We start from the raw sequence: 25,288 nt of genomic DNA on the forward strand, positions 1-25,288 counted from the left end.
ACTTGAACTAGATTACAGCTTGTCATTGTACTCTGTGTTCCTGACTCCCTCCTAAACACTAACTTCTTATGGCCTCCACTCAGGTTTCTAGATGACTGATGGCTGAGGATCCTTGACTTTTCTCAAAATGGCAACGCCAGGAGCAAAGCATATTGGCTAGTACTTGGATGCCACAGAATAAATCTACTTTTGCTATTTTGAAGTAAAATTTGTGCCAAATGGCTAGTATTTAAAAGAAAATTTTATTTTCACACATCTCCCTGGGTCTTTTGAGATCATATATTATTTTTATTATTTTTTAATCACGTGTACAGACATGAAAAGATCTGAGAATGGAATGAAGTGATTAGAGAAGCAGTACTTCCTATCTGAGGGATACTAGAAAGGCTGAACATCAGTGGCTGGTGCCTGAAATTTCACTGGAGCTCATTCATCAGATTAACAATTTAAATGCTTTAATAGCTCGTGAAGGGAGAATTTTTGAGGCCTCATTTGTCATTTTCACTTATCAGACCTTTGGCTGTGGGTAGGCTCTAAATATGGGAAACCAGAGAGAGTTTGAGGGGCTGCCCCTTACCCTCATGCCCTGGTTTCTCAAACTCACATCTTATATTTATGAAGGGCCTGGACTTCAGTATTATCTTCAATGATACCATATATGTAGTCATAGATAAAAACAGGGAATCTTAAAAAGTTTTTATCATGCAATTATTGGTATGAAATGTGAACACTTAAATGTACCATCATGTTTATGATCCTGTTCTGGCACTTCTTCATTTTTAAATATGATGGGCTTCTCAAACTTGGAAGTGATCTGGGCCATTCTTGATCTTTGAGAGACCCTGCACCGATGGGAAGGGAAGGAAAGTCTCAACATAGGTTAAGAAGAGAGCAGGAATAGCCCTTCCAGTCAGTTTTGCCCGCCAAATAACTATGCTAGAGCCAGCCTAGTTGAAAATGGAGGTGCTGGGTGCAGTGGCCACAGTGGGGAAAGCCTCACCGACCAGCCAGTTGTGTTCTCTTTCTTCCTTCCACCTGTTTCCTTCACATCTCCCAAGTGTTATCTGTGCTTTGTGTGATTGGATATGCTTGTGCTCTGACCAACTCTCTCTCAAAAGGACAGATCCCAAGATGTAAACACCAGCTGCCTTAGGTGTGCTTCCAGGAAATCAGATTTTCATGTGTTCTGCTCTATAGCACTTCAGTCTTTAGCAAATAGGGTGCATTTTTTGTGTGTGACAGTATTTATAAGCTAAATGGCTATACCATCAAAGGTCAGGTTTTATTAAAACAGTGAATTTGATATAGCATAGTTGCCCCCCCCCCCATGTGTTTTTGGGGGGTGGGGTGAAAGTTTAACTTGTCGAATGTTTTGGAGAGCTTTTCAGTTTTAAAATAGGGCGTAGTATATGTCTACTCATCAGACTCATCAGACTGTCTCCTTTGTATTATTTTGTCCAAAGGTCTCTCTCCCTTTCCTCAACTAAAACAGTGATCTGGAATATGATGACTGATTTTTACAGCAGCAGATTGAGATTGTTTAGTTTCAGGGTGAGTGAGTTACCTGCACTTTGTGATAGTAGACTGCCCTCCCTAGTCAAACCAGGCATATTGCCAATGCATGTTAGTTTTTGCAAAAGACTCTCGTGTGTGTGTGTGTGTGTGTGTGTGTGACAGAGAGAGACACAGAGAGAGAGAGAAATTATTCCATTGGAAAAACAGCTCAAAGAAATGCTGTGAAGAGAATCATCTTTATAAGTAGTGTTGAGCTTCTGAGGGCAGGAGCAAAGTTGTCTTTACCTTCTCCATGTCAACTTTCCTAATCTCTCAGGTAAAAATGACTTCTCTCACTTTTATGTCCCCTCAGCATGTGCTGGACATATTTCTAGATACTAATTTGTATTTGTTTACATGTATGTCTCCTCCTACCAAAGTGGTAACCGTTTAAAGGTAGGGACTTATAAAAAAAAATCTTTCTATTTCTAGGACTCCTATGGCATGTAGTAGGTCCTGAATCTGTTAGCTGAACAAATATATGAAAGAATTAAACTAAAGGAATCTAAGCTTAGTAACTCATTTCTGGATGCAGTCTAGAAAAACCTTTAAAATGACTTGTGACAATCAATCTTTGCAATCTCTGAATCTGTTTTTCTCTTATTTTTCTTAAATAAAAAGTTAAGCATAAGTTTAAGGTGCTTGATTAATGATAATTGAAATCACGTGAAACTGAGTAGTTTGGAACCTTTACATCTCTTAAATTGTATCAAGTTATATCGTATGTAATTCTGGGAAGAATGGGTTAGTGAGTTATGAGTGAACGGATTTTGGGGCCCATAAGCTGTCATTGGCCCATTGATCTAAAGCATAAGAATTTTCTATTAATTTAGGTTGAAGACTCAAAGGCAGAGAGAAGACTTAACCTATGCTAGTTGATTGATTTAAAGTATGTAAATCAATATTATTAGTATGTAGTCAGGATATATAGTTATTTAGGAAACAGGCCTTATCCCTAATGTCATTCTGTAAAGTGCTTTTTAAAAAATTCAGAGTTGTATTAAAAAGTAGAAGATTGCTTTAAAAAGCCAGGCAGCTGCAATGTTTAAATAAAATCTATTTTCCACAGACAAGACAGACTCCGTCCTGTTTCTGACTACTGGTTAGTCATGGTGGGATTTGTTTGGCTTTTATGAGTGTCATTAAATTTTAATGTCAATAAGATCAGATGTCTTATTGTAGGAAAAAAATGGTATAGTGTCTGTTTTGGCATTATCATTTTACCACACAAGGGAACCGTTAGTGGAGAATCAAATTTGTTGCTGTAAACCTTTTCCATTTCATCTCTTTTTTTTTTTCTGTTTCCTTTCTCCATGATAGTTATTCCTAACTCTCATTTAATTTTTGTTTTTTCCAAATTTGAAACACTTATGCAGTAACTGGATCCTTGCAAATAGCTGTAATGCGGCAGTTGAGTCCTATGATGCTTATGTTTGTTTGCTATAATTTCATCAAAGTTTATGTTACCTGGAAATAAAATAAAGTTTGTGACTTGATAAAGTTAATGATTTCTGTGGGCCAGATGATTTCATGATTGCCTGTATTTGTTGAAAATTCATTCATTTATTCAACAAATATTTATTGAGCTTTTATTATGTGTCGGGCATTGTATCCTCTGAATACATTAATGAACAAGATAGACGAGGTCCTTTGCCTTGTTGAATTTATAGTCTTGTGGGAGATAGAGAAAACAAAATTGAGAGAGTGTGATAAGTCTCATGGGAGCACGTAGGAGAGGAACTCATAGATTTGCGATGGTTTCCTAAAGTGTAAGAGGCATTTAAAAGCGTAGTCTAAGAGAACAAGTGGGAGTTAGTGAAGCAAGAGAGCGGGGAGAGAGAGGTATTTCAGTTAGAGGGAATGGCTCTAAGAAACCTTGAAGCAAGAGCTCAGCGTTGTTCACCTAGTGATCTTTAATGAGTGGTTGGCTGTTCCTAAAGGACTTTTGAAATACTTCTAAATATTTAAAGTTCTCATTGAAACATTTTTAAATCATAAGTTTAACTAGTTGCAAAGGATGTATTTTCTGCCATATTGTATATTATATGTATGTGTTAAGTATGTTTCCATGTAAATTTAGCTTAATTTATGGAAAACATCTTGCATAATCATTGGCAAAGCCAGTCTTCACTGTCTAACTAGCCAGCAAATCAAATTTACTTTTTCTAACTTCATTTTTTTTTAAATGATTATTATTATTCTTTTAAAGATTTTATTGTTTTTCCTTTTTCTCTCCAAAGCCCCCTGGTGCATAGTTGTATAGTCTTCCTTGTGGGTCCTTCTAGTTGTGGCATGTGGGACGCTGCCTCAGCATGGTTTGATGAGCAGTGCCATGTCTGCTCCCAGGATTCGAACCAACGAAACACTGGGCTGCCTGCAGCAGAGCACATGAATTTAACCACTTGGCCACAGAGCCAGCCCTTTCTAACTTCATTTTTAAAAAAGTTCTTGCTTTTTTTTTTTTTTTAAAGATTTTATTTTTCCTTTTTCTCCCAAAGCCCCCCAGTACATAGTTGTGTATTTTTAGTTGTGGGTCCTTCCAGTTGTGGCATGTGGGATGCCGCCTCAGTGTGGCCTGATGATTGGTGCCATGTCCGCGCCCAGGATTCGAACTGGTGAAACCTTGGGCTGCTGCAGCAGAGCGAGAGAACTTAACCACTCGGCCATGGGGCCAGCCCCCCAAAAATTCTTGCTCTTATGAGTTAATTATCTTTTAAAGATATTTAAATAGTAAGAAAAAATATCTACCCACATAGTTACCATTTTGTGCTCTTCATTTTTTCTATATATTCAAATTTGCATCTGTTATAATTTTGCTTCTTCCTGAAGGACTTCCTTTAATATTTTTTATAGTTCAGGTCTGCTAGTGATGAATTCTTTTAGCTTTTATATATGTGAAAAAGTCTTTATTTTGCCTTAATTTTTGAAGTATATTTTTTGGGGGTATAGATTTTTAGATTGACAGATTGTTTTTCTTTCAGTACTTTTCTCCACTGTCTTTCTGGCTTGCATTGTTTCCAACAAGAAATCTGTTGTTATTTTTTGTTTCTCTGTATATAAAGTGTCATTTTTCTGTGGCTGCTTTTAATATTTTCCCTGTATTATTGGTTTTAAGCAATTTCATTATGATGTGCCTTGGTGTAGTTCTATTGATATTTTTTGTGCTTGAGATTTATTAAACTTTTTGGACCTGGGGCTTTATAGTTCATTAAATTTAGAAAAAATGTCACCATTATTTCTTCAAATATTTTTTTCTGTCCCCTCTTCCTCTCCTTTAGGGACTCAAATTGCACACGTATTAGGCTGCTGGGAGTTATCCCGCAGCTCACTGATGCTCTGTTCATTTTTTTTCTTTTTTTCCTTTCTGTTTCATTTTGAAGTTTTATTGCTGTGACTTCGGTTTCGCTAATTTTTTTTCATGCACTATCTTATGTGCTAGTCACTAGGCTTTTCTATGTTTTCAAATAAGAACGTATAATTTTGGCTAAATATTTTAACTTTAAGTGATTTGTTCTATGTCTTTGTAAGTTACTTAGTGATAACATAATGGATTTATTAAATATGAGATTAGAGGAGATGATCTATTAGGTCCTTTTCAACTCTGTGTGGATGAATAATCTAATGAATGAATACATTTTAGTAGTACAAGAGGGTCAAGGGGAATATTTGGGTTATTCATTTGGGTTCCTCTTTTAAGTGATCTTCTCTCCACCCCTAAAAAACAGTCTTGGCTGCTTAGCTCGTCTATGTTACATTAAACTATATTAATATTAATCTATTAATAACTGCCTCAGTTATTAATGCCAGTGACATTTTAATTAACAACATAGTGTTATAGGGCTATTTTCAAACAGTCCAATGGATTTGTCAAACAAATCCATTTAGCTCGATGAATGAGAAATTTATCATTGCCTCATGCTTTTTTCTTTGTGTTTTCTCCTATTCCTTTTCTTCGTCTGATTATTAAATTTCACTTAACAACGGGCTTTGGCATTTTATTTTCAGCTGTTAAATCTGAAACTGTTGTCAAAGATTTCAGTTCTCTGTGTAGTGTCTTTTAACAGCAAGGTGCATAGGGTGAGGAGTAAGGAAACAAAGGAGTTACAGAGATATAGCAACCTAAAGTAAAAGGTCCAAAACATTTTCTCATCATTTTTTGTTGCCAGGAAATAGCAAAAAACAAGGGATTAGTGGAGTGAATGAATGAATAAGCTGCCCTTACTTGTAAATTTTAAAAGCTAAAAACTTAGGTTCTGTTATACATTGGTCTTGACTATTTTCCATGTGGGGAGAAAATGTGAATTTACATCTATTTACTGTCTTTGTATTTGCGTATGATATTCTTTTGCTTGGTTCTGCTAGTGGGTTAAATCCTTATTCCTCCTCACAGGGTCGAGAATGCTTGCACCAAACTTGTCCAGGCAGCCCAGATGCTTCAGTCAGACCCTTACTCAGTGCCTGCTCGAGATTATCTAATTGATGGGTCAAGGGGCATCCTCTCTGGCACATCAGACCTGCTCCTCACCTTCGACGAGGCTGAGGTAGGCAGTCTCTCTCCGACAAAATGCCTAGTCAAAAATAATAATGGAGGATTGATGATTGTTTAGGATGAGAAAATGTTGAATAGCTACACATCTGAATTACCACATTTTCTACTTATTGTTCACTCACTTGACTGAATACCCTGAAATATATTTTCAGGTTCGTAAAATTATTAGAGTTTGCAAAGGAATTTTGGAATATCTTACAGTGGCAGAGGTGGTGGAAACTATGGAAGATTTGGTCACTTACACAAAGAATCTTGGACCAGGTTAGTCATATCCACTTTTTATAATAAAAATTTTTATGGATTGTCCTTGTTTGATCAAGAGGAAAGGAACACTCCCCCCTACTTTTGTAGAAGGTAGGTAATGATGCATTGGGCTTTTAGGTGTCTCTCCTCTGCTGATGGAGTTATGCTGTGCTTCTACTGAGGAGATATCATTGTCTCTGAAAGCTGAATCTGCTTTCTGTCCTGTCTAATGAATTAAACGAGACATTGCAAATGTTGCTGGAGAGTGTAGGAGATACTTTTCTATTACTGTAATGCTTAGGGCCACCCTGAATCCTGACCTCTCCATTCCACATTATACAGCATTCCTTCACTGTCTCCCAGCTGGCCTATAGCTCTTGCTAATTAGCCCACCTACTATAAAGGATGCATGCCCTAGCCCAAGCTGCATAATATAATCAGACCTAGAAGAAGAGAAGCGCTACTCTGGCTAATTCTCATTTTGAAATGATTGTTTAGTCGTCTGATAATTGAATATTCAAAATATATGAACAGGTACCAGCTTTTGATGTTATAGACATATAACATGAACTTGAGGGTCCTTAAAGTATGAATGAGACCAATGACAAGACACATCAGATGTTTAACTGGTTAGTATTAAAGATCACATACCACCTTATGAAATTCTTTTGTTTTACGTGAAATGATTTTTATTAACAGTATTTTTGTAAGGTTCTGGTGCAGTCATTCTGTAAACTTACAGCAGTTAAGAATTTCTCTGAACCATCACTGAAGATCACCAGGAAATGGCTTTAGAGCAGTACTCTTTAAACTTTCTTATAGCACTGGGAGAAAATTTTACTTCTTCAAATGAAATCTTATGCAGAGTCCCAACATATAAAAGACAAAAATAGAGCTACTCTGGGGCGGCCCCACCTTTTCTATCTTCATTTGGTACTTCTTGACGATCTGTGAACTACTTACGAAATCCTAAGAGCAGTTTGAAAATCAAAGCTTTAGAGAATCACATAGCACCTTTGAATAATAACCAAAGTAAACAAAAAGGGCTAGCAGGCTGATTCCAAAACACCAGATGCTTTCAGATGCTCTCATCACTATAATTATTTTTATAATATTTTATTTGTTTCTAATTATACAAGTAGTACATGCTTATTTTGGATAAATTGGAAAGTACAGAAAAATATAAAGATGAAAACAAAACACATTATTGCAATTCTTAAGATTCTTTTCAGTCACTATACTCTTAATACTAAGTTCATTTGAGATTCTTACATACGTAGGCGCAGTGGCCAAGTACATGGCCTGAAACCTGTATACATGGTAGCCAGGAAAAATATTTTTTTCCTACTTGTGAATTTACTTTTTACAAATATATATTTATTCATTTCAATTTTTTTATATTTATGAATGTGTATATGTCAAATGTGTGAAAATTATGTCACATTTAGGATTTATATTTAATAAATTACTTTTAATGAAAAGATAAAAGTTGCATTAAGTTAGAATTTTCCTGAGAAATTCTATCATCGTAAATGCTAGAGTCCAGTGATAGGATCTGTTGTTTAAATAAGTGTGAACAATCAGTTTGGACTTTCATAGTAATTCATTAATAGATTTAGGCTCAGAAAGGCAGACTCTGGATTGTTTCACTACTCACCCTGCCCAATTTATTCCTTATGCCCCAGGAATGACTAAGATGGCCAAGATGATTGACGAGAGGCAGCAGGAACTAACTCACCAGGAGCACCGAGTGATGCTGGTGAACTCAATGAACACCGTGAAAGAGTTGCTGCCAGTTCTCATTTCAGGTATTTTCTGCCTGTACTTTATCTTAGAGAAAAAAAAAAAATGTTAACATATTCTAAACTCTGATGTTCATTTTCTTTTGTTGCATGGTTGCATGTCCTTCAGCCTGGGTAAAAATGAGACCTGATGGATTGAGTATTACCTGATGACTGCAGCTGATTGGCTAAGAACCAGTATTCATTTTCTCTAATGCTCTCCTCCTGCTCTTTGTTTGAAACTGCCCTTCTGTTGCCTAGTTCTGTTCTTGTTAAATTCTAATAGGTTCTTTTTCCAGGAGGTGGAATCTCCTCTAGAATCAGTAATCTGGGATGTATGAATTTTGACACCTTTATTTGTGTTATAAAAAAACAATTAGGAGCTAGAATGGATATTATGGAGTACTGTATGATAAAGAAGTGAACCCAGAATGCTTTTCAGTGTTGTGTTAACACAGTTTTTCCTAAAATATATTTAACTGTTCTCTACATTGTAGAGCTGATGGCCTACACCAACTGGGATCACTTTCCCATTGAAAAGAGTCCAGAAATACAAACATCGTGGCTACTCTCTCAACAAGCAAAAGGGAGTTATGCTTATTGAGTGTCTAGTATGTACAGACACCTCATGGTTTATGTAGTTATCTTAGTCAAGTTGTGGTTTGACTGTTTAACTCTCAGAAGGCAGCTTTATTTTCAGAATCTTTTTTTTTTAAAAGATTTTATTTTTCCTTTTTCTCCCCAAAGTCCCCTGGTACATAAGTTGTGTATTTTTAGTTGTGGGTCCTTCTAGTTGTGGCATGTGGGATGCTGCCTCAGCCTGGCTTGATGAGCGGAGCCATGTCCACGCCCAGAATTCGAACTGGCGAAACCCTGGGCCGCCAAAGCAGAGCATGCGAACTTAACCACTCGGCCACGGGGCTGGCTCCTATTTTCAGAATCTTATGAGGCATGTCACTGTGACCCCCAACAACTGCCTTCCTGCTTTGGCATTTCAGGTAGTAACTAAAAAAGGAGATATGTGAATGTAAGAGTTCAGAAAGCCCTTACGTGAACTAGAAAACAAAAATTTGATAATAGAGTCTTATAATCTCTCGGAAACAGTGAGGCCAACTGATCCATGTGGCAGAAAGATTGTTGGGAAGAGGATTTCTTCCTACTCTAGGTAACTCGATGAAGTGTTGATTAATCTTTATTTTTATAACTTTAATTATTTCATGGAAAGATACTCTCTCCAGTGTTTCATATTACTATTATTTTCTTATTCCTCTCTTTTGGGGGTTAGAAAGTCCCTGCTACATGTTGAGAGAAATCCTGCAAGATAAACACTTTGGGAATCTTTCATCGAGATTGGGGGCAGCAGGATACTCCACTGATGGTTTTACTGACTGTTTTTATCTTGTCCCATTAGGCTTGTGTTAGAGGGGGCCAGTGTTAGGGCTGGGATGATAACTGATTTAGGACACTGGATATTTTGTGATTGTAGGTCATCAGTACATGCACGTTAAATTAGTTCTGTGATCATGCTTGGTGATGTTTTGTACGTTGAGTTTTCTTTACAATGACAGTTGCTGATGTAGGAACTTTATCGGCAGATTTGCAGTGTTTGTTTTTATATTCTTTTTAAGACCTTAGAAGCCCAAAACATGTGTTCAAAGTGTAGAACATTTTGTGTGATATTGTTATACAACAGGATTAAATTCTAAGCTTATTTTTTGATCTTTTATTTTTATAGCTATGAAGATTTTTGTAACAACTAAAAACTCAAAAAACCAAGGAATAGAGGAAGCTTTGAAGAATCGCAATTTTACTGTAGAAAAGATGAGTGCTGAAATTAATGAGATCATTCGTGTATTACAACTCACTTCTTGGGATGAAGATGCCTGGGCCAGCAAGGTAAGTGTTATTGGAGGAGAACTAAGCAAAATCCCAAATTCTCCCCTCCTGGGGGTTTGATTGTCGTATATAGTCATGTGTTGCTTAATGATGGGGATATGTTTTGAAAAATGCATTGTTAAGTGATTTCATTGTTGTATGAACATCACAGAGTATATTTATACAAACCTAGCTGGTATAGCCTACTATACACCTAGACTATCTGGTACTAATCTTATGGACCACCATTGTATATGTGGTTCATTGTTGACCAAAATACTGTTATGCAGTACATGACTGTATTTTATCTTGTAATTGTGTGTAGAATAAGACTGTTCAGACATTATGAAAGTAATTTCTTCACTTTTGTTTCATGGGTTACTTGCTACTTTTTCAAATTTCCTTTGCTACAAGGTAAAAAAAAGAAATAGTTATGTGGGATGAATGTTGGTTAAAGGCTGAGATGTGTAGCTTTCCCTTCATGCTAGAGTCTCATGGACTGGGCTGGTGGAGGAATTCTGGTGTGATGTATACTCCTGTGGGTGGGAGCCCTACCTTTTTCATGGGTGGTTGTTACTAGGTGACTAAGTAAAATACAGAATATGCCTGTGACTAAATTTTATGGAAAACTTTTCCGTAACCAGCCTTTGACCCAGAGAAATCTACAGAGGGAAACTGTTGGCATTTCTAGGTGTGTCCCTTCGTCATTTCGTTTTCCCTAAGGAGAGCTTAATTAAAATATTAGTTTTCACTTTTGTCAGTTAGTTTGAGGGGATCCCTTTACCCTTTTCTAGAATTTCTTCTTGGACTCCAAAAGAGTTGATGGGTTCCTTCTAGAGCCCAGCAGCTGTGGTTTTGTGTTGCTGCTGTTCTGGTCTGCTTCTCCCTGTCTAGTGACTATCTTGGGGAACAGAGACACTTGGGTTTACACTTTCTGTGTAGGAGCCCAGGATACAGGTGGTGGGGCGAACACACTGTCTCCAGGATCCAGCTTCCCCATGTGTGACCCAAATGTTGTCTCTAAGGCTACCCAGCAGGCTGGTAGCAGACTAAAGAGGGGATTTTTGTAGTGTGACTTCCACTGGGTGCTGGTAGGGCTATGTTTGTCCTCCAGGATACTTGTAAGGTAAGATCAAAGCTGGGGCCTAGGGGCTGGCCCCGTGGCCGAGTGGTTAAGTTCGGGTGCTCTGCTGCAGGCTGCCCAGTGTTTCATTGGTTCGAATCCTGGGCGCGGACATGGCACTGCTCATCAAACCATGCTGAGGCAGCGTCCCACATGCCACAACTAGAAGGACCCACAACGAAGAGTATACAACTATGTACCGGGGGGCTTTGGGGAGAAAAAGGAAAAATAAATATATAAATAAAATCTTTTAAAAAAAAAGCTGGGGCCTAAAATCACCAGCCCTCTCTCTTGTTGCCCAGAAAGCGCATCTAAATATGCAGAAGAAATTAGTCAGCTTATTTTAACTATGGATTTGTTTACAGAGACACGAAGTTCTTGAACAAGTTCTAAGACTGTATTTTAAATCTATATGGTAAAATCATTTTAAGTCTTTGATATTTTACTTAATTTTGCTTTTGCATATTTAACAACTTTCACTTCCCTGTTATGACTTCTTTATGCATCTTTTTTTGTTTTCTTGTTTGTTTTATTCTTTTTCTCACGTTTAGAAGGTAAGCTTTTTCTTGCCCTCTAGTTTCTTTTTCGCTTAAATAGAGAAAAAGCATGTCTGTGAGGTTTTCTTGTGCTGTGTGCTGTGCCTATTCTGTGTGCCGGTGTGTAACACTGTGCTCGAATATGTGTCAGAATATAACTTAATATGGGACTTGGGGCTGTGCTGCGCAGACTGACTCTGGCTCATATTGAGCTGTTTCTTTGGGGAAAGCAAAAGGAAAGACATTATTATGGGATATCAGGCTTTCTCTATTTGGTGGGTACTTTTATCTCTTTGACAGGCTCCTGAGAACTGTTCTCGCCTGGTCATTCTCACTGACTTCATTTGAGGGGCAGATTTCCCCAGGTAGCTGGTGACTCTTAAGTTACCTGTGGACTCTCTCTTAGGAAAGGAAACTTTCAGCTGATGCTGTCTCTGTATTTGCCTCTCCTACCAGTCTTTTTTGCAGGGTATGGAATTTTGCTTTTGGTGATGTATCATTGAGGTTTTCAGCCATAATCAAAAGGGTAGGCTAGAGAGTTTAGATGGGGCACCTATCCTTCACACTAATCCTAGCCTTCAAAATCAAAAGGAAAAAAGTAAGGTGTATCTAAAGTTTTTCCTGACTTCAATCCATAGCTCACTGCATGTTCTGCTGTCTAAGCTGTGAATCAGCCATAGTTCTTCATGACCTCATGTTCCCCTAACCTGATCTCTTTCCTTATTCTCTCGCCTTTGCTTCTGGCAGAGGAGAAATAGTAAAAAGGAGAAGCAGGCATTGAAGTCTGAATATTTCTCTGTTTTCGGCAAGGAAAAGTCATACATCATTTAGTAAATTGTTAGTAAGCTTTATTTTGCCCAAGTGCCATTGAGAGCTGCTGCTTTAAAAAAATTAGTCAGTTGAATTTTTCGGGATAAGGATTAGGCACTTGGGGGGATATATAAGGGAAATAGACCTGGTCCCCATGGTGTACAGTCTTGTAGCTGTTTTAGTTTTATGCTGACCTTGAAGGAACCAGACTGCTAGGATGCTGCAAAACAAACTACCATAATGAAAGAAAGTAAATAAGATTAGTTGTGCTCAAGTACATAATGACATCAGAATGAACAAGAAATGTTTATTTTTTAGCTTTATTTTGCTTTTGTTCTACATTTACCTGGTTCAAAAATCAAAATGCTATGAAAAAAATACATGACAATCTCCCTCCCGACTCAATCACCATCCACTCTACCTCCCCTTAGCCTCTAAGAGTAATTGTTTTATTACTTGGTAGAATATTTAGAAAAAAAATTTTACCTTGACAATGGAAATTGGTAAGTAAGGTTTTGGTTATTTTTCAGTTTAGTAGCATTATGCATCTTTCGTTTCTCAGTTGTAAGCAGTGAATTAATCAGACCATGACTGTCTGTGACCCCTGGGTTCCCATTCTGTTTAATACTACGGTATCTTTTACCTCCTCTGCCCTACCAATAAAGAATTAACCTTGTCTTACCATACTTGTTTCATGCTTCCCCACTGGTGCAGTTTTCTCCTGGAAAGTGGTGGTTCCTCTAGAAAAGTGGGGGAAGAAAGTAAGTGGAAAAAATTCTTGGTAAAAGTGCGTCTTGCCAAATAAGTTAAGATTTTAAAGAGGCAATGCAATAGCTGATTATTTTACCTTTCATACCAACACTCAAATTGCAGATTTACAAATTTAAAAATACTTTGACTTTAAATACTTCATTTCATTTTGAAAGTAAACATTTTCCCCTCCTTAAAGCAATAATCGTCTTACAGTGATCATTAAAAAATAGTTTAGCATTTTTGCTGGGAATACATTATGAAATAAAAGAATTTGTGAATTAAAAACAATTCTAATTCCACCCTTTGTAAATTTAGCAATCTATATTTAATCTTTCTTTTTTGTATTTATGTTACCTGTATCTTGAAACATGCTGAGAATTGAAAGGAAATGAGAAAAATTTAAAAAGCATTTCAATGCTAAGAGTTTCTGAACCCTGCATAGGGACTCCTGCAGCCGTACCTTGAGTGATTAGATACTATTGTTCAAAGTTAGTTCCTGTGGGTCTCCTCCCACTCTGGGCCTGGGCTGGTGGGCGAAGATGTAGTGACTGACTCAGAAGTCTTGCATAGATTACTCCTCTCTACCAAAGGAGGAAGTATTGGTTAGAACATGCAATCCTGTAATACTTGCCTTTACAGCAGACCATTGGGATTTAAGGGTTGATTTTTATTTCATTTTTGAAAAAATAATGTTGTATGTGAACTTTTTATGAGTCTTCTAGTGTTTTATTTTAGCAGCTAATGCAATGAAAGATTTATCCCTTGGAGTTTGAGTTAAATAGTTAATTTAGTTAGGCATTTATGATATTTTATCCCCTCCCCACAAAAAGGAGAAAAGCCCAAAATGTTAAAGGACTTGACATTTCCCTTCTGATCCAAGTGATCTTTTTAGTTGGTACATCTGAAATGCGTTTGTGCACTCACAGGTAGCATAGAATTTTAGAGCAGGGAAGGTATTCTTAGAGATGAGGAACTGAAGCCTGGAAGGGTAACTTGCCTGAAGTCTCAGGCTAGACGACTTGTTCTTCTTGCTTAAATGTAATTTGTAAGATTTTGTTCTACTGCCCAGTCTATTCTTTCCAGAAACATCCTTGTTTAAAACACTGATTTGTGGGTGGAAATGTGGTCAGGAATGGAATGGAGTGGGAAGAGTGGGGAGGGAGGTGTTTGTGGACAAAGGGAGAGTAGATTAGGCAGTGAGAGAGAGGCGGTTCTTTGCCTCATATTTAAAATTTTCAAGAGCCTAGGGTTGCAGGACCTTTCTTTTTCTGCCGCAGTTCCTTTTGATTGTCTGTTGGAGGAACTCACTGGTTCTCAGTATTATTCAATGTTCTTTAGGTCTAATTCTATATTAAATTTCAGAGGAAAGCGTGTAGAAAGGAGTTCTTTTAGGTTGTCCTTCTACCTTTTGGTATGTGTGGGAGAGTGCCAAGGCACTGTGGTTTTTTCATTTAAAACCTAGACTCATAAAAGTTTTATAATAAAGGGGACTATAGGGGCCGGCTCCGTGGCCGAGTGGTTAAGTTCACGCGCTCGCTGAGGCGGCCCAGGGTTTGGATCCTGGGCGCAGACAGGGCACCACTCGTCAGGCCACGTTGAGGCAGCGTCCCACATCCCACAACTAGAAGGACCGGCAACTAAGATATACAACTGTGTCCGGGGGGGGGGTTTGGGGAGATAAAGCAGGAAAAAAAAAATAGATTGGCAACAGTTGTTAGCCCAGGTGCCAATCTTTAAAAAAAAAAAAAAAAAGTGGTTAAAAAAAAAAAAAGGGGGACTATAGGCGGAGGGGACCAGAAACCTGCCAGCTGTCCCCAAAGCTGCATGACTAGATCTGGTTTCTTTACATTCTTAAAAAACAATAACAAAAAACCAGAGAAGAGATTGGTAGAGACTTTTCTCTTTCCCAAATTTGGGATTTTATAGAGAAAAGTACTCAAATGAAGTTGCAGGTTTTTTCTCTTCTATTTCATACCCAGATTGTACTCTGGATACTTAGACTTACGTGACAAGGTTTAACTAAAAGCTTTGTACATAGTATGGTTGAACACAAGGGTTGTGATTATTTTCACTGTTTATAAATATGTCTCAAAATTGACTTCTAGTCCTAGTTGTTTAGTGAATTTGTTTATATTAGATCCAGTGTTCTTATACTTCTTTTGTTGCTTATGACAGAATTCTGTCAATTCCATAATCAATACTGCCCTTCAAAAGAAATATATATGAGATTCTTAGGAGACCAAAATATTTGTTCCCATAAACATTTTTGTTTTTAATAGATATGACATTAAAATGTATTGTGTTTAAATGATTATTTACAACTTGCTCTGTTCCAGAAAGAATTTAAGGTGGCCCTTTCAGTGACTGCTTTAAATCTCCAAAACTGTCTAAAATTCATGCTATTGAAAACTTGGGTAACTAATTGCAATTCTCAGTTTAAAAATGCAGCTTTATTCCCAATTTACCATTGATTCTTTTTAGGGGAAAATGAGCATCTCTCTTAATTTTAACTTCTTGATGTTGTCACATCTCCCACACAGGAGTAAATTACTCACATCCTGAGAGTCAGATTCTTTCTTTGAGGTGTGGTCACCATTCACACTTTATTAGGGAGGAAAAAGCAATGATTTTTGAGGATACTGAATAGAGCAAAGCCAGTTTTTCCATTGTGTTTCAAATCATTTTTGGGCAATGGAGAATAAAAGCAGTCATTTAGGTTAGGGAGGGTTATGAATTTTATTTCTAGAGCTGATTTTCTGGGCAGTATTGACCAAAGCCAAAATCGACAAGGCAAAGATTTGCTGACTATTATAGAAGGTTAGTGGAATCTTTGGCAACTTTCTTTGGTAAAAGAAAAAAATTCCTCAGTTTCATCTAACATAAAATAATGAGGTTTGTTGTCAACAAACCTGAGATCAAATTAGATTCTAGGACTGAACCCCTGTTTCTTCATTTGTAAAATTTAATTACATTTAAATTTGAAGTTCAATGAAGTAATTGAGGGAAAAAACTGACTAAAACAAAACCTAACATGCAGGAAATGCTCAATTAAAGTTAGTTTCCTAACTAGTAGCCTTTAATGCTAGAGTAGACACTTAAGTTTCTGATCTTTGTTTCCCCTTAAATTTAGATTTTTGAAATTAGTAAATATCTATTGTTTCATATAAGTGTGTTGGAAAAATGGTTATTAACAGATTTTAAGTTAAGTATTTTTACATGAATATCATTTCTCTTCATCAGAATGTACACATGCTTCCTAGGTGAGAGATTGTGAATTTTTTTAGTCTGTACCCACACAAAGTCCTATAATTCGTGTTTGATCCTAAAGGCTATCCAACTCTGAGGTTGGGAGTTGCCTGAAACTCTCTCTAAAGAGCTCTTGATTTTGGCTTTGCTATTTTGGATTTAAGCTCAAGTTGACTTTTGAAGGCAGAATTTTCTGTAGAGATAAATGTAGAACAAGATGGAAGAGGAGCAGATATTTAAATTATTAGAGAATCAGAGCACTTAAAAAATGCCACTTGTCTACTTGTGCTAATTACAAATGGATTTTGAAATAGATCCTCCTATGACTCTGCCTTTTAGACTGATATAGCACTACCATAATTCCATATAACTTGATGATAATACTATTTTATTTCCATTTTTTCAGTAATTTAGTTCGCTTCTCTTTAGCTGCTGTGATTGAGATTTGCCATTTAGAGCCTTAGATCGCCACGGTTACAAGAGTAGAACAACCTGTATCTGTTGAGATGCAGAAGAAAGGAATCCAAAGCTGAGAGTCCTATAATTTGAATAGGTACTTTGGAAAAGCTGGGGTCAGGCTGCTGACCTTATATCTAACTATGAGTGCTCCCAGGGCTTATTTGTGCTTAGTGCTGGGTCTCCTTTGAGTTGGAAGTAAGGATGCTCCTGGTTCCCCCCTGTGGAAAACTAGTGGTACAACATATTTAAGAACCCCAGTTTTGCAAGACCGGAAATTGACAAAAGGTAGGGATTTAGGGCATTGCCTAGAATTTCAAAGGTTAACTCTGTGCTTTGATGGATGGACTCTGTAAGAGCCAGTTCCTTAGAGTAAAGGTGAGATAGGCTATCTTTTAAGTTGTTAAATAGAGACTTAAGAAGTGGCCAGTCTGTCAGTTGTGAGGATGGGTACATGGCTATTTGTTATATTGTTCTCTGAATTTTTCTATATTTTTAAAACTTTTATTAAAATATATTTATATTTTTAAAGTGACTAGCCTGTTGTTTCAGCTTCTCATTTATGCTAGCCATTATGAATCCTGAATGTAAACGTTAAATTGAGACCCACTTATTTTATCCTGCCTCTTCTTCCAGGTTAGGGATGGTTACGGGAACTAAGGATGATGCGTGGCAGGGAAGGCCAGAAAAAGACTTCTTTCTTGTATTACATTTAGTGGTTTATTTGTGGAATTAAAACTAAATTGCTAGATTAACATTTTTAATTTTTTCCAACCAGTAATTCCAAGTTTTTCAGATTAATTAAATATAGTGAAACATTATCCAGTAGGTGTGTATTTCAAAACAAGATGTAAAAGAACTGTGATTTGTGGCACCACTTGCTAATGAGGCTTCCCTGAAGCTGGGAGGGCTTTGGCAGGGCTAAAGTAGATGAATGTTGACTAGTAGAAAGTCTAATAATGAAGCATGTGACAACAGGGCTTTTTCCTGCTGAAGACGTTAAACATCTTTTGGCTTGAGCAATTTTACCAATTTTCACAGTTTGGCAATAGGGAGACCAGGAAAGAGAATAGAATTAACTGAAGATTTGCATGCAAGACGCTGCATTTTGACAGAAATAGGCGTTATGGTGTGATGAGAATATTTTTTAAGGCTGTTGTAGGACTACCTTAGCTATTGTATGTTGTAACTTCTTCTCTGTCTTACTTTGTATCATAGTATCTCAATTTTTGCAAAGAAAATAATCGTGGTATTTCTCTTCAAAAGGACACTGAAGCCATGAAGAGAGCATTGGCCTCCATAGACTCCAAACTGAACCAGGCCAAAGGTTGGCTCCGTGACCCCAGTGCCTCCCCAGGTAACCCTCTGCTTCTACTTTTCTGTAGATACAATAAAAAGCTAAAAACCAGGCAAACAAAAGAAATAAAGAAAGAAGTCTTTCCATAATCTCATAATCCTGAGATAACTAGTACACTATTTAGGGACATACTCCATTCTCTGATAGTTTTGACTAATTGAAGCATTACTAGTTTTAAAAGAATGAAGAGTATAGAATAATCACCCCTATTCATGGAGGAATAAACCAAGCTGAACTGGGCATTCTTTGCCGAATTATTGGTTCACCCCTTCCCTGACTCAGAAAGGTAATTATTTTGAATAAAAACTCTTCTCTTCTCATTCCCATTGGGCAGATTTCCATTTATGTCAATAAAGTAATTAAGCAGATTAAATGATGATGCCAATAAGAATTGGAAAGTAAAGTTGACTTATATAAACAGATAAGACCCAAATAGGTTATTAAGCTAGGCTTTATGGATTTTCTAATCTAATATTTATTCAGTTTTAGATTAATATTTGAATGAAGAGCCTATTGGAGGGAGGTTTGTAGGTGCTAAGTACTATGAAACTGTTAGGGCCTATTTTCGTCATCCATATTCTTACCACAAGCTGCTTACTATCTCCAGATGGATATGGTTCCACGTATATCTTTTTTAGCAGTATCTGTGGTTGAAACCTCACCCTGTGGTTGTAAGGGCACTGCTTGGCTGTTAGCTATCAGATGTATTGCCTTCTATTCACTTGTCTTATTGTTTAAAATCATCTGTTCCTTCATGAATGAAATGACTTGTAAAGCATCCTCTCTAAATAATTAATGTGTCAACAATGTAGATATTGAATATCTTTTTATTTTAGGGGATGCTGGTGAGCAAGCCATCAGGCAGATCTTAGATGAAGCTGGAAAAGTTGGCGAACTCTGTGCAGGCAAAGAACGCAGGGAGATCTTGGGAACCTGCAAAATGCTAGGACAGATGACTGACCAAGTGGCTGACCTCCGAGCCAGGTAAAGTTCCTCTGCTCTTAGCAGAGCAGTAGTGGGTAACAGATAGGATCTCCTGCCTGATAGAATGATTCAGAAAGCAGGTTTCTAGTTCTCTTTGTCTAATAGATAACATAGATATCATAATCTACTAATTCTTTTGAAATTGAAGTGAATTTTCTCTTTGCTGAACTTTTAAAATATGCAGATGCCTTGTAATAAAGTTGAAGTTGAAATAGAAATCTGGTTTTTTAATTTCTAGCCATTGGCTTATGAAAAATAAGAGGCAAGGAGTAGATATCTTTTATGAAGGATGGGTAGAAAGAAACAGAAAGAATAAAGACATTGGAATGATTTCATATCACTTTTAAAATCAGCTAAATAGATTATCCTCTAAGTTGGTCATTTCTGGGCTCTTTTGAGTTTCTATTTCATCACTGTTCATTTGATTGTATAATTCTTTTACCTATCTTTTACTCACCTCAGGTCTTGGCTTTTAGAATTTTTTCCTCCATAAACTAAATATATGTAGTCGGCTATTAAGAAAACTTAGTATATGGCCGGCCTGGTGGCATAGTGGTTAAGTTTGTGCACTCTGCTTTGGTGGCCTGCGGTTCACACTTTCAGATCCCAGACACGGACCTACACACCACTCATTGAGCCAAGGTATGGAGTCCCACATAGAAAATAGAGGAAGATTGGCACAGATGTTAGCTCAGGGACAATCTTCCTCAAGAAAAAAGAGGAAGATTGGCAACAGATGTTAGCTCAGGGCCAATATTCCTCACCAAAAAAAAAGAAAGAAAGAAAGAAAGAAAACTGAGTGTAATACAGGTTTGTTTGGAACTCATATATACAGTTAATGCAGTTCTAAAAGATCTTGAATTTTAGGAATTTTATAATATGGGCATTGAGAAAAATTGAACTATGTTGAAACACTAGTGTAGATGAAGTTTAATTTTGCTTCAAGAATGTCATGAAACATCTTGAGGTAATTGGAATATACAGGGTCTCCATACAAATTACGGCCTCAGAAATGGCCTCCTCGACATGTTGCATACCATTATACCTGGTCTCAAATGTATTAACATAATAGACTTAAGAATACAGTTCTTAAAGCAGTGGTTCTTAACATTTTTTGGACCAAGATCATTTTAATAATCTGATGAAAACCATTAATATCTACCTAAAAAGTTGCATATAAACATGCCCCTATAATATTATGTATAATTTCCAGAGGTCCATGGGTTCACTGTAGCCCTGGAAGCTCCATGGGCTTCAGGTTTAAGAGTCTCTCTCTTGAAGGAAAGAAGGAACAGCATAAATAAGTGGATTTCATTGAGCTCACTGAGCCTTTTTCTCCTACTGTGAAGCAGTCTCCCCTGTCATGAGCATGACAGAACTTTACAGAAAGGACAAAAGGAAGTTCTGTTCCCATTTGGAGAAATGCCAATGCAGTTTGACAAGATTCTTGGCTCTTCTAATTTCTCGCTGCTGGCTCTTTTGTCTGCAGCCTTTTCCCAGTGTGGTAGACAGTTTTCACTTGGAATTCTCAAATACGCAATTGTATGTATTTAGAGAAAGATGAATTTGAGCAGAGAATGAAGTAGTTGTTGTATGGGATCGACCATCTGTCTGTAAAGAGAAAAGTCTAGAAGAGTGAGGAGCAGCTATGGACCTGCTTCACGCTGGAGCCTGCAACATCCTTTCATGATGAAAGGTTGGAAAGCTGTCTCCCTGTTACCTGTTCTTAACTATGCCTAGTTATTTAACATTTTTGTAGTTGAAACTCAGTAACAATTTTGTCATTGATACTCTTCTATTTGGTCACCTAGAGTTTCTAGATTATAAGTGTATATTTCTACCACCATGGGACTGTACACTTCTTATTTTGAATGAAAAATTATGTAGCCCATAAATGTTTTTACTTTTGCACAGTTGGACTCTTGTACCAAAAGGGTTCCTCATCATGAATTATTAGATTTGAAGGAAAAAAGCAAATTAAATCATAAAAAGAATATTTCCTAAAAGTATTCCACTTTTCTGCCATGTAAAAGGGAGGTGTCAAAGGACAAATAAAAGGTATATGTACCTGGCAATAAATATTATTGATTTATTATCTCAAGTATCGGTATAGATGAAAAATAGAGATAAATTTAAAAAGAGGATAGCTAAATGAATGACAGACATCCATACTATTAGTAAGGGAAGCAGAGATGTTTTGGAGTTCATTCTAAAGTTCAGGTTAAGATGATCAGCCATGCCATTCTACCAAATGATAAAGCTGCCACCGCTATTATTGAATTTACCAGGCTGGGTGGATTAAAAAATCTGAACTTATATAAAGATGGCAAATTTTACTTTGTTTATGACGTGGAAAGTCTCTTACAAAGGGAAAATAAGTTTCTGCTAACTGATCATTTTTTGTAGTAGTAGCATACCATTTCTGAGAGAGGAAAATAGTGAAATTAATTCTTTAGGAACTTACTGGGAAACAATGGTTTCTTGTCACCATGTGCTTTTTTTCCTCAGTACTAACTGGGTTTGATATTTACAGATTGCCTAGGAGTGGAAGGTAGACATTTAAGATTATCATTAGGTTATATCATTATAATAATAATGATGATAATTCAATCATAATAATAGTTGTATATGTGTATTGTTTTATTGCCAAAGTGTTTTCAATTATATCTTTTTGCTTGAAGCCACTCTGTTTGGTAAGCAGAGCAAGTATTCTTACCTCCCCAACCCTCACTTTATAATTTAGAAAACTGAAGCCCAGGGAGGTTGAACATTGTAAAGAAGGTTCCACAGGTATCAGGAGTCAGGATTTGAACACAGATCTGCTTGGTCGCAGTGTGGTGTGCTTTCAGTAACACTGTGCATGCTGCCTCCTGAAACATTTTCAATGTATAGTTGCCAGTAAATAATCTAGTGGGCTGTTTATTTCTAAAGCATACTTTACTATGGTAACAAAATCCTCCATGGCAATAAGATCACAAGCACATTTTCCCTGCTGAAGTTTAGGTTTGATTATGTAATCACCACCAAGAGGAGAATCATTATTATCAAAATTTGCAGGCCTGATATTTAAAGTGGTTATGCAGTTCCATGAAGCTAATGTGTATTTTTAAGAGCAAAGGAGAAAGTAGACAGTTTGGGTCTTTTGCTTTGCTTATCTCTGTGTTTTCTTGTGCTATCCCCGATTTACTAGAGAAAAGGAAAAACACAAGCATGTTAACAAAAATGACATATACTGTGCTTTTAGTAATATTTTGCTATTAAGTATTTGAGAGAGTACAATGACAGCATCTGTCTGTTTTGAGTAGAGGACAAGGCGCCTCACCAGTGGCCATGCAGAAAGCCCAGCAGGTGTCTCAAGGTCTAGATGTGCTCACAGCGAAAGTGGAAAATGCAGCCCGCAAGCTGGAAGCCATGACCAACTCAAAGCAGAGCATTGCGAAGAAGATCGATGCTGCTCAGGTAGTAATGATGATTTTCAGGAGAGGTGGGAAATAAAAGAGAAAGAGAAATGTTCCATAAATATCCTGTATCTCTCTCTCTGTCTCCCTAATTTACTGTGGGTGGATAATGGGTGTTTCTAAGTGATGACTAATTCCCAGCAGTTACCAATGTAAACACCTCCTCGCCACCACAGGTTTAGACTAATGTTTATCTGTATTTTGAGATAGAGATCTTAATTTTGAATACTTCAATTAGTTAAAAGTAAGTACTCTGAGTACCAAGAGAGTTCTAGTTCCTGATGTACCTTACAGTATATTAAAACTGTTCTAGGGGCTGGCCCTGTGGCCAAGAGGTTAAGTTTGCGTGCTCTGCTTCAGTGGCCCAGGGTTTCGTTAGTTCAGATCCTGGCCATGGACAGCGCACTGCTCGTCAGGCCACGCTGAGGCGGCGTCCCACATGCCACAACTAGAAGGATCCACAACTAAAGTATACAACTATGTACTGGGGGGACTTGGGGAGAAAAAGCAGGAAATAAATAAATAAATAAATAAAAGAATAAAATTGTTCTTCATCTCAGAATTCACAACTATATTTGGTCATAGCAATGTTAAAGGGTTAAAGTTTTCTGATACTACTGTAAAATAATTTTCAAGTATTTCGCAAAGAAACATGTGTTTGAGAAACTGAAGAATTAATAAGATGTGATTAATTCAAAGATAAGATAAAGCTTGTGAAGATGTATTATTTTAATGGGGAAGAAAAAAATCATTTTTAAAAAGATGAGGAATTGATTTGATTTTACCTGAGCTAAGAACCTATGTAAAATAATAAGGATCAGCATTATAAAAACAATTACTGCTGTGCCTTGTGATTACTTTCAAAATATTTCTGATGGTCTTGGTAAGTTTAATAAAATGTGGTTTGTGAGTAGATCAGAGTGTGCTTATTTTCCATTTCTATGTGTGTAGAATTGGCTTGCAGATCCAAATGGTGGACCAGAAGGAGAAGAACAGATTCGAGGGGCTTTGGCTGAAGCTCGGAAAATAGCAGAATTATGTGATGATCCTAAAGAGAGGGATGACATTTTACGTTCTCTTGGAGAAATATCTGCTCTGACTTCTAAATTAGCAGATCTACGAAGACAGTATGTATTTGGTTGCTTAAATTGCCCATTAATCTCTCTCTTTTTCTCCTAAGCACATATATAATTGAATTCTGTAGGTTACGTGCACATATGATGCTCTTACACTGTATTCTCATCAATTCTATGTGACATGGCTTGGTCAGATATTACTCTGTTTTATCCCTGACATAACTAAAGTTTAATAATTTATTGCTGGTCACATAGTTTTAAATTAATAAATTTAGGATGCTAAGATCTCCTTTTATGAGATCTATTTTTTAAATTTCTGAGCCGGCACTTTTCCTGTTACGTAATGTTTGTGACATATCTGTATCCCAGGCATATGAGGAAAATAATTTTTGTGGCTAGCTGTGAAAAGATTTGTGTGTGTGTGTGTGTGTGTGTGGTGTGGGGGGGTGTGATTGGAGGGAGGCATGAGAAAATACTTTCTTCTTCCCTAGAAGTGTTATTTCCTAAGTAGTAATTAGAAAAGATCCTTAAATATGACGTCCTCACCACAGCTTCTTCTCTTAAAGGCTTTCATGGCACTACTTTGACTATATAGAAAAGAGGTGTTACTTTCTTCCTTTGATAGATACTTTTCTCTCTTTAGAAAAGAAAACCTATAGCACATGCTAAATGAACATTAAGAAAGGGTACGATGTCAAAAGTAAAAGTTGCTTCTTTCCCACATTAGCCCTCTAGCCACTTCTGCACAGATAACCATAGTCAAGTATTTTGTGAGATTTGGGTTTTCATTTCACTTTCATGTTTCATTTCCTGTTCTTCCATGAGAGAGTGCCTCACATTTTTCCAAAGAGGTACTTCAGAGTTCTTTCAAGTCTTATATTGATTAAGAGGGCAATGTTTGCTAAGAAAGCAAATTCCTGCCTAGGATCGTGAAATAGGAAATCAGTAGGAGCAGAGTAGGCATACTTTAGGCAAGAGGTTGTGGTGATAGAGACCACCTTAGGTTATAGCTCAAATTTGATTGTATATCAAGCACAGTCATTTGGGGATCAGTGTTTTATTTATTTATTTATTTTAAGATTTTATTTATTTCCTTTTTCTCCCCAAAGCCCCCCCGTACCTAGTTGTATATTCTTGGTTGTGGGTCCTTCTAGTTGTGGCATGTGGGATGGTGCCTCAGAATGGCCTGACGAGCGGTGCCATGTCCGTGCCCAGGATCCAAACCAACGAAACCCTGGTCTGCTGCAGCGGAGTGCGCAAACTTAACCACTCGGCCACAGGGCCGGCCCAAGGGGATCACTGTTTTATACCCCAAATCTTGAATTATTTAGGTGGGGAAATGTATAATTTGACAGTTGTAAAATAGAATGTCAACACAGTTAGGTCTATGTTCATTAATATTAGCCCATTAATATAGTCTATTTACATTCTTATTAGATTTAAAAATACTCAGAGGAGGAAACTGTGTTCTCAGGACCCTAACACAA

The 25,288-nt window shown here is 37.0% G+C and overlaps 1 protein-coding gene and 1 long non-coding RNA gene across 3 annotated transcripts in view; one reads left to right on the forward strand and one right to left on the reverse strand.

Moving 5' to 3' along the window:
• The window catches only part of VCL (vinculin), a 96,889-nt gene that overhangs the window by 45,402 nt on the left and 26,199 nt on the right, over window positions 1–25,288 (forward strand). For both annotated transcript variants that reach the window (XM_014733027.3, XM_014733025.3), the window contains exons 3-10: window positions 5,945–6,095; window positions 6,256–6,364; window positions 8,032–8,154; window positions 9,863–10,023; window positions 18,193–18,283; window positions 19,120–19,267; window positions 22,573–22,726; window positions 23,677–23,852. In XM_014733027.3, the coding sequence (XP_014588513.3) occupies window positions 5,945–6,095; window positions 6,256–6,364; window positions 8,032–8,154; window positions 9,863–10,023; window positions 18,193–18,283; window positions 19,120–19,267; window positions 22,573–22,726; window positions 23,677–23,852 (1,113 nt within the window). The remainder of the gene's footprint in view (window positions 1–5,944; window positions 6,096–6,255; window positions 6,365–8,031; window positions 8,155–9,862; window positions 10,024–18,192; window positions 18,284–19,119; window positions 19,268–22,572; window positions 22,727–23,676; window positions 23,853–25,288) is intronic.
• Window positions 12,566–13,698, reverse strand: LOC138916286 (uncharacterized). Its single transcript, XR_011423352.1, has 3 exons — window positions 13,579–13,698; window positions 13,154–13,211; window positions 12,566–12,703 (listed from the first exon to the last, which is right to left on the reverse strand). It is a non-coding gene; the product is annotated as an uncharacterized lncRNA (long non-coding RNA).

The sequence above is a fragment of the Equus caballus genome, chromosome 1 (genome assembly GCF_041296265.1).
Source record: "Equus caballus isolate H_3958 breed thoroughbred chromosome 1, TB-T2T, whole genome shotgun sequence".
In the NCBI taxonomy this organism is placed as follows: Eukaryota; Metazoa; Chordata; class Mammalia; order Perissodactyla; family Equidae; genus Equus; species Equus caballus.